Source organism: Branchiostoma floridae, chromosome 1 (genome assembly GCF_000003815.2).
Source record: "Branchiostoma floridae strain S238N-H82 chromosome 1, Bfl_VNyyK, whole genome shotgun sequence".
Classification (NCBI taxonomy): domain Eukaryota; kingdom Metazoa; phylum Chordata; class Leptocardii; order Amphioxiformes; family Branchiostomatidae; genus Branchiostoma; species Branchiostoma floridae.
In genome coordinates, this window is record NC_049979.1 from 15,056,998 (window position 1) to 15,066,156 (window position 9,159).

General features: G+C 42.4%; 2 protein-coding genes across 5 annotated transcripts in view; both read right to left on the reverse strand.

The window, feature by feature from the left end:
- Nucleotides 1-139: 139 nt before the first annotated feature.
- LOC118409362 (protein arginine methyltransferase NDUFAF7, mitochondrial-like) lies at nt 140-4,316 on the reverse strand. Its single transcript, XM_035810339.1, has 12 exons — nt 4,162-4,316; nt 3,782-3,915; nt 3,521-3,601; nt 3,273-3,383; nt 2,821-3,040; nt 2,541-2,599; nt 2,312-2,364; nt 1,842-1,905; nt 1,422-1,565; nt 1,159-1,270; nt 760-827; nt 140-487 (listed from the first exon to the last, which is right to left on the reverse strand). The coding sequence occupies exons 1-12, from the start codon at nt 4,208-4,210 to the stop codon at nt 302-304; spliced, it is 1,281 nt and encodes a 426-aa protein (XP_035666232.1). The 5' UTR covers nt 4,211-4,316; the 3' UTR covers nt 140-301.
- A 691-nt stretch (nt 4,317-5,007) lies between these two features.
- Nucleotides 5,008-9,159, reverse strand: part of LOC118409369 (transmembrane protein 69-like) — a 4,749-nt gene continuing 597 nt past the window's right edge. For all 4 annotated transcript variants that reach the window (XM_035810369.1, XM_035810352.1, XM_035810376.1 and 1 more), the window contains exons 2-3: nt 7,302-7,402; nt 5,008-6,876 (exon numbers count right to left, since the gene is read on the reverse strand). In XM_035810369.1, coding sequence (XP_035666262.1) covers nt 6,181-6,876; nt 7,302-7,364 — 759 coding nt within the window. In that variant the 5' untranslated portion in view covers nt 7,365-7,402 and the 3' untranslated portion in view covers nt 5,008-6,180. The remainder of the gene's footprint in view (nt 6,877-7,301; nt 7,403-9,159) is intronic.

Genomic DNA, 9,159 nt, shown 5'->3' on the forward strand with positions numbered 1-9,159 from the left:
CTTCTTATCGTTATTCTTCCTTGTGGAATATAGCCTTTATTGCCATATTCAGCTGTCAGTTTTTGTAAGCTAATGTAGTAAGCAAGTATAGAATGGAAATTTTATTCCAATGAACCATGGGAGAACGTTCTTTAGCATATCAACTAACTGCAACAAAGACATAGTACTTCTGAATGATACAAAATAGGTACTCCTGGTTTGAAATTCTTCTGACTCTGAATTCTGACTCTGAAACAAATCAAGCAGTGGATGCTAAAGGTGGTTAAGAGCAGCAAGCTATGCCCCATAATGTGAGCAGTCTTCACTGGAACTCCAGTCTGTAGAACCCTGCAGGTTCTGAGGGTGTTCTGGAGCCTTTGGGCGGGGTCCGTTGCCTGGTGATGGAGAAGAACTTGAACCTGTCGCCCATCTTGTCTGGGTTGGTCAGCATGTCGTAGCCTGACAGCAGGTCTTTCCTCTGGGACTCATCAGCATTTCTTTGTAGAACCTGGCAAGGATACGAAAAATTCACATGTCAAATATTTAATCTGATGTAAGGCTCAATCATTGAAAACAGTTCCTGGCTATTTCTAAAAAGTTTCAATGACACTATTAACCCTATCTGTACATTACTTGAGAGCACATCATAAATCTTCTAATTCCATTCAGTATGACGTACAGGTAGTTACCAATTAGTTATACATTCTACTTATTGGTTTTACTTAACAAGACATTTGATTAAGTTCAGATCAAATCAAAATCACAGTAATACTGTCCTACCTGTAGTCTCAGCTCGATTGCCATATTTTCTAGAAACTCTCTCTGTGTTATAGGGCCATGTGTTAGAGCTGGAAGTGAAAAAAAGATTAAAGTGAAAATCACAACAGATGTAACAGGTATATAAGTATTATAAATATTCCAATGAAGCCCCCAGTCTTCTGTAAAGGATCATTAAGCCCAAAATCTTAGACTACCAGCAATCTTTTTTTACGTATTACAGTTTGATTGTACCTGGTATATAAGATGTTCTTTTTCCAACCCCACTCATCCAATAAAATATCCTTCTTAGTCTTTTTTGCACTGTGGATGAAGGCTTGACAACATTCAAAGTCCATTTTGCCTAGCTCTCCCAGCTATTTCACATCTTGCAAATGTTAAAGATGAGACAAACAGAAGTACCTTTGTCCTTGCCTGCACACATGTGTCTGAGGTAGGAGAAGTCCACATCAGCTGTCAGGTCCGCACTGCCCGGCTCCTGAAGTACCTCATGTAACTGATGGTTCCTGAAACCCTGGGTCATGTTTTGAGACCAGATGTTCAGCCAGAATTGTTAAGATGCTCAAATCTTAAACTATAGGTAGCATATGAATTTCAGGCAACATGTAATAAGTCAGACTTGTTAAGAAACAAGTGAGACCTGATAAGTAAACATAAGGTCCTACCCTGAGTGTGTCTGTCTTTGTTCCATCATGTCCGTAGTCTGCCAGCAGTGCTGCCCCTCCATGCTCCACTATCCTGTTTGCCAGGTGTTGCACCAGCACACCTGCCTGAGGACACACCTCCAGGTGGTCCCTCTTCTCACCTGCCTGCACAATATTAAACATCTCTGCAGGTGATTACCTTTAATTTGTCATGGAGGATATTTTTCAACCCTGTATTATGTTTCTTACTAAAAGTTATGAATACATGTTTCATAATAAGTCCCAAGGAAGGAGAAATTAATATGTAAAACATTGTTTCCTTAAAAAGTGAGCCCTAACAGAAGTCTGCACTCTGAGGAAAAATTTGCTTACTCTCAGTGTTTTTTCTGTCTGCCCATTAGAAGTCACAGTCACAGAGGTGTTCCCGGGGGCCTTACTCACCTGAATGAATCCTTTACAGGCAGCTGTTGGAGTTGGAGACAAGACAAACCTCAGGTGATGAGGGCTGGGATGGGCAAATAAGAGTTTGATGAAGCTTACAACTTCCCATTGCCACATTTGTCCTTATCTAAAAAAGTGCACTTGGACAGGAACAGCAAAAATTTGTTGCTTGTGCACCAAAGATAAGACAAAGCAGAAAATATGAATGCTACAAGTGATTCTGATTGCACTATCAACGCAAAATAGATCCAGAGGTCTTCTACGATTGTTTCCAAGAAGTATGGTGGAGTGAAACTCATCATCAAGTATTGTAGTGGCTTGTTCATGATAGTTCCCAGTTCATATAACATCTGGTAATAGATATGCAGAAGCGGAAGTAGTTTTAGATACATGTTTGTATTGCAACCTATAACTACCAAAGCTGTTGGTATGCTGAAGGGTGATTATACCTGCAACAGACATAAACTTACCCCTCTCCATCATCCACATCCACTAGGACCTCCCTCCATCCCTGAGGGGTTCTCTGGAAACAGTTGACATCAATGTTATAACTATATTTCGTATCCAAACTAGACTATGGGGTCCATGCATCACAGGGTAGCTGCTAGCTAAGTATGTTTTGACATGCTAACAATGTATCTAAATAATCAAATGGATCAGGAAATTTTATTGGTGTAGAAAAAGAAGTAATGAACTTACTTGAAATTTGTGGACTGGTAGTGCATCTAAGAATTCATGAGCAATGTAACAGGAAAATCCTGAAAGGAAGGAGAACAAATCTTACAAATGGTAGGCTGTAATGTTTCAAAACAGTAGCTCCTCTCCCCCTTCCATCTACTTACCAGTTTAATCCTCTACTCAGAACTTCTGACTGCAAGTATTCAGTCAGCCTGTAAAAATATCACTCACCTATCAGTCTACTAATATGAATAAAACATGTAGTAAAATATTTCTTACATACCACCGCTTCTAAACTCACCCCGTGGCACATCATGTATGTCACTGTACCACGAGATTGGCACTCCTGCCTTTGTCTTCCTCTTCTTGTACACAATGTCTCCTCCACTAGCAGCATTTTTCCTCTTGTCATCCTCGATGACACCTGTCAATCTTTCCTCCTGCATGGCAGCCATCTTGGGGCTGACCTCCACCAAGTGCAAGGACACCATGTCTTGCATCATAGGAAACTGCTGGAAGACCTGGAGAGGAGAGAATAGAAGTTTTCATGTTGAAAAAGGAAATTGCATTAAGCTATAACAGATGTGTTAAGTTCTGGACAAACTGTTTGATACATGTTGATAAAGGCATAATGATAATATGGTATGTCCAGGATGTAAACTTGCAGAAGTGTGTTGCTTCTGCTTTATTCAATCATTTTGTGGTATGTGGTAAATTCTGATGAACAAACAGACAAAGTAATAAGGACTGTACCCTGAGCATGTCCTGTGCCAATGTGCCCCTGCCTGGTCCTAGTTCCAACAACTGCATGGACCGGGGTGATCCGCCCAAAATCCACTCGTTCACACAACAGACACCTAGCAGCTGGACAATTAACACCTCATGTCAGTAACAACCTTATGGTTTAAGGAGAATCAACAACGAAAGAAAACTGTACGTTTTTTTAAATGGTCATCTCTCATCAACTCATGATCCAAGCGGACGATTGATTGATCTCTCACCTCCCCAAACATCTGGCTGATCTCTGGTGAAGTGATGAAATCTCCCTGTGTTCCAAACACATCCTTGTGCATGTAATAGCCCTGGAGAAACCAAACATCCAGTGTAATAATCTGACATGCGTAACACACAAGCTCATCAATGACACTAATGCAAGCATGACATTGGAGGCTATTGACAGGGTGATACTACTTTCACATTTTTCATACTTAACATATGATAGCGCGGACAGGAATTATCATGCATAAAGGTAAGCCCCTTACCGCGGTGGGGTTGGTGAGCACCTCCCTCATGTAGTCAGCTACAGTGATCGGTCCTGCGGCCTTCAGCTGGGACCTCAGGTGCTTCAGCAGTTCTGTCTCACCGGACTTCTGATGCAGGGCACGGCGATACTGACCTGTGGAGGAAATGGCTGCCCGTTAACGTTATATGGCAGTTTCTGAACATCGAATTCCCCCTGTCTCCTTCTGGTTAGGGTTCAGTATGCGTACTTTCTTATTGCTATCATTTTCTGACAAGAAGCATTAATCAGTCATCTCACGAAGTGACGAACGGTTTGTCAACAGACAGCACGTGCGCTGCTGCCCCTCCCCCTTACATCCTACAAGGATACAAAGATCTACAAGTAACATTGTATAATGACCTGGATTGACAGTTGTTCGGATCCTCAAGAATGTCCATAGAAACCTCATTATTCCCGTGGCCTGTGATCTGTGGCGGTACAACTTCCGTGACGGATGGAGACAGCGCGCAGCGGGCAAATACTTTTCTTGGTTACCCGCGCTATTGTGACCTCTGACCTCATAACGCTAGCTTCACATGTGCAGACGCGGATTCAACCGACTTTCAATACTGGCAATTGGTTTAATGTAATAGATTTATTAATTTCTTAAAAACAAGGCATGGTTTCTTCAAGAAGAAAAAAATGGCCATGGCGAAAGTAATTACTAGTTGCAACGATACGTGCTTGTGACACTGTCTTTTAAAACATTAACGTTATCCTTGCTTTATCCGCCCATTATCCAATAGTAACTTGACTATTGGTAAACTTTGGTAAAACTGACAGATTTCACAACTGATGCATTGACTGTTTGCTGGCATGTCAAACCCCAGCAAACATTTTATTACTTTGTTTACACAAAACGCATTGTGAACAAGTTGCATTTTGTACTTGAGAAATAGGGGTAATTGGAAAGGTGATGACCAGCTTCTTGCATCAAATGGATGGCATGTGACTACATAATTCTTAGATAACGTAACGTATGTAAAAGGTTAGGAGCAAGAGGGAAAATATTGGCGGGCCACCCAATATAGTTCCGACTCAGCAGCAGCAGATTTCAAAAACACATGACTTCTACACTTAACATACAAACTATCTGCAAAGTCTCTGGAGTGTGTGTGTGCAAGTCTGGAAATACAACAAAAGAGGAGCTAAGCAGCAGGGGATGCTTAACAGGACATTAATTGTTAACAATGAGACAAGCACAACTTTTTGCCCTTTAAGAGCTAAATTTTTCATTTATTTTAACACATCAAGAAAAGCCATCAAGTGTCTGGCATACAGCGAGAATTCTGTGGTCTGATTTTTTTCAGTTCGACCTCCATACATACATGTGGAAGTTTCTGGTATTTTCTAGTATATCCACCAATACCAGCCTACTTCTTAATACAGGTTGCTACCTTTAATATCCAGCTCTCAAGGCCAATTCAAATCCCTTTTCACCTCTACCTCTTAACCACTCTCAGGTCTACCAGTTACACTGTAAGCCCAACTTAATCTTAAGCCATCTTCTCATCTTCTGACTGCCTTTTACCCCAACTTTTGCACAATATCATTAAAGCATATCATAATTGTCCTTAGGCACAAGTACAAAACTCTGATTCTACAGAATATGTGTCTACTCTTAGAGTCTAAGAGTGCATAGTGTTCATACAGCAATCCAGGACACATTCAGCACAGGGCAGGGTAACCATGTCAGGCAGACTGATGATTCTAAAAAAACTAACAATTTAAACTACAGTGATTACCTGAACAACACAACAAAATGTTAATAGTCTATATGCCACAAAATGGGCAAACAAAAATTTATTAATTCCTCCAGCTCAAACAGAAGCACCTTGAGGCAAGCATTCTGTGTATATGATTGTACAGGCTGGACTCTATTCAGCTCCATCACACAAATGGGCTTTGGGTATTTTACAAAAAGACCTTTAATTTGTTTTTCTGTCTTTCCTTAAATCTAGATTTCTTTTGCTTTTTCTCTGGGAAAGAAATGGGTGTCTATCAAAGGTTACGAATATGTACTGCTTTATGATAATGGTTTTTGGGTCCAAATGCCAATGCTTTCCTATAAATGAAAATTTCATGCATGTCATATTTCGTGATTGTTTTCTATTTGCCTTAATGGCACAGTGTCGTACAAGTCAACTTTCTATTTCAGTCGTTTCAGGCGTCAGCAATAAGACAAGTCTCATCCCTTACACAATGTCTAGTACATATCAATCAAGGATTGCAATGACCAGCTGACAAAATTTGCATTTCGCACTTTTAATGGTTCCCTATCCGCCTTTAATACCTTCAAACCTAATTGATGATGACTTTACAGAACTTTGGGAAGAGGAGATGACTAATAGTTGTTTCAAGATATGGTGTTTTTTATCTCTATTTCCTCTCTTTGAGGCTCTTAGTGGGCATGTCGCTGAGGTAGATTCCCAGCGTGATGCCGAGGGAGCCAAGCACGATCAGCGACAGAAGCAGCCGCTCCGCACGGAACCAGTCGGGGTAGCCCTTCAGCCGATAGACGTCAGTCCACATGGTGAATGCGAAGCCCAGCATACACGCCATCACCGAGGTACCAGGCAGGACCAGTAAGGCACCCCATGCAGCAATACTGGGCAGCACGCTGATGGACAGGTTGAGCCAATCAGGAGGTGGGCCCTCCTCGCTCAGGGTGATTCCCCATCGGATACCCCCCAAGAAAGACAGGATGGACGCTCCGCAGGCCGCGTGGGTGAACACAATCTCCGGGATGTAGCACTGCTGGAACAACATGTAGGTTGGGAGCAGCGCAAATGGGACAGCACCAGCCAAACCGAGATACAGAGCGGCATTCGGCGCATCCTTGAGGTACCCGAGAATCTGCTTTACTGACTCTGGCTCCTTTGGAACTGCCTCGGCTGCCTGGTTCATGAGTCGGCAGGGCTGGAGGGAGGCTAGTGTGGGCGCAGGTTTGGTCTTAGGCTTGGTGCTGGGAGGACAGGTGCTCAGTCCACGTGCCCACTGGGTTAGGAGGGAGGTGGGTCTGCTGGATAGCTGCAGGGGCTGACACCTGGCCAGGTGCAGCCCTCTACATGGCACCTGTCAAGGGAAAGTAGATTTCTCTTACATTATTGCTAGAAAAATGACAATGAATTACAGCTAACTTGGGCGACAAAAATGGCATTTTAACATCCCTTTCTGGTACAATTGTCATCCTCTTGACTTGCCTCTGAGACTGATCTGTGACTACACATCAAAAACAAAATTTAAATATCAAAACAAATCTGTTCAAAGTTAAGTCATGAGTCAGATCGTTGTTCAATATCATATTTTACATGGTAACACTCACCTGGCTGTAATTCATATGGAGGGTAGTCAAGGGATTTTCAGAATATTGTTGCTGTATAATGTAATTGCAGCATCAAGTCCAAATTCAATGTCATGTTGCCAAAACAATTATTTGTCTGCATTCAATCAAATATTAACTGCAGAACCAGAACACTCTCCTCTGGAGTTGAGCCTACCTGTGAGACCACCCTGGGGACTGCTCCCCTAAGGAGACTAAAACATCGCCCTAGTTGAGACATCCTGGTTCAATTCACCTGTCTGGATCCACTCTCTGCACCTGCACAGTGGCATATATGCATAGAAAAGGACAGAAAGCGTTAACTTCTTATTTTACAGTCAAGTTAAAGATTACTTCAACAGCTTCATAATCTATTTGCTGCAATCTAAAGTCCCTATCTTACAGACATTGCAGATTAATCTCTAGGTACCGGTAGGATGAAGGACGGTATCCACAGATCTGTTTGGACTAAGCTATACCAATCATCAATAAAACTGTAGATAACTGTTAGCAATCATCCGAATCGGAGATCGAATAACACGCTATTTTCCTGTACCTGGCAGTCAGCCACGTGTTGTTTTTGTTTTGGGTACTAAAGGTCAGAAAGGTTAGTGCTTTGCGAGGGAGGGGGGTGGTCTTTGGCGACATGTCACCCCCTTCAACCCTCCCACGAATATCAATATGGATAATCTCGATACATCTAGCCGTGTATGGAACCGCAAATCAGATGCATAAGCCATAACGTTACTATTGAAGCATGACGTGTGAGAGCAAAAGTAAAGTAACGCAAAGTTCGTCAACATAATTTTTAGCGTTAATATGGAACAGAGACAAAACACCTTTATCTGCAAGGCAACAGACCTACCTGTCTGCTCAACTAACCTAATTATTCACCAAAAATAGCGTCTACCAGACCCCTCCTCCCTGTTTCCCTAAATGTTACCTTGACACTGATTCTCATATTTCAGCGTACGTGCACAGCATAAAGGACATGCCTATCAGAATCCTTTGTGGAAATGTAACGAATTTCTATCACTTATCCATGCGCGGATCCAGGGGGAGGCGCGCCAGGCGCGCGCCTCCCCCTTCAGCTGGGGAAAAAAAAATTGGTACGATAAACCCAGGCTACTAGAGGTCTTCTGAGGGACGCCAAGAATATTGACAACGTTATAAAACTAATTCGCTTATTTAACAGGAGATTTTCTGGTAATTATTTAGAAAAACTTGCGGTTTGCAATTACTAGTGGGTCCTCCGAGTCACGTAAACTTATGGTGAAGGCCCGGGGACGGAGCGCGGTGGCATCAATTTCTCCCCATGAAACTCGTGGGCCGCTGTAAGCCCAAATCGGCGCTTGAAAATATAAAAATAGCGTGGAAATTTTGTAACATCTCCAGAAAATCAGCGAAATTTAATTATTGTTAATGAACTGATGATTTCTATCGTCCGTTATCGGCTAGAGAGACTCGACCGGTCGACCCCGCCTTGGGAAAATCGGCGTCGAGCGCCGACACCCCCCTCCCCACTACAGTTCTGATCAGTCGACGCAATGATTGATCGTCCTGACGTTTTTGTTGTCATTTTCCCCGATTAACCGTCATCAATTGCCACCACAAAAGCAAAAAGAGTCCGTAATATATGTCATTTCAAATGCGTAAGACACTTTCAAAATAGTCTCCTGTAAGCCGCTCAGATGCAGACCCCACAAGATTTCTATGCGATTTTATAGGAGCGCGAGCCGCTTCGACAAGCAAGTCACATCGGCAGCCAGGTACAAATAATTTTGCGATATTGTTTCTGTAACGTGGCGTCATTTATGAATATTAAGAAGGAGGAACTAGCCTTCGTTAGGTTTGTCCTCAGTGATAGTTGCTTAAAAAAATGTCCCTAACGTGAACTAGACTGCCACAGACATGACAAAAAATCAGTGTTAATTTGTTTCTCAAATTTGCTCAGAGATGGCTCTAAAATGCACCAGAGAGCTTCTATTTCTTAAAAATTTTCTGGGGGAGGCCCCCCAATACCCCCCCAACGAGAG

What these genes read in the sequence shown, in the direction of transcription:
- LOC118409362 (XM_035810339.1), bottom strand. Translation starts at nt 4,210, where the DNA reads ATGAGGTTTCTATGGACATTCTTGAGGATCCGAACAACTGTCAATCCA. An exon ending in TGCTCACCAACCCCACCGCG is followed by an intron (nt 3,602 to 3,781) that starts GTAAGGGGCTTA and finishes TGGTTTCTCCAG; the next exon opens with GGCTATTACATGCACAAGGA. An exon ending in CCTGTAAAGGATTCATTCAG is followed by an intron (nt 1,566 to 1,841) that starts GTGAGTAAGGCC and finishes AATATTGTGCAG; the next exon opens with GCAGGTGAGAAGAGGGACCA.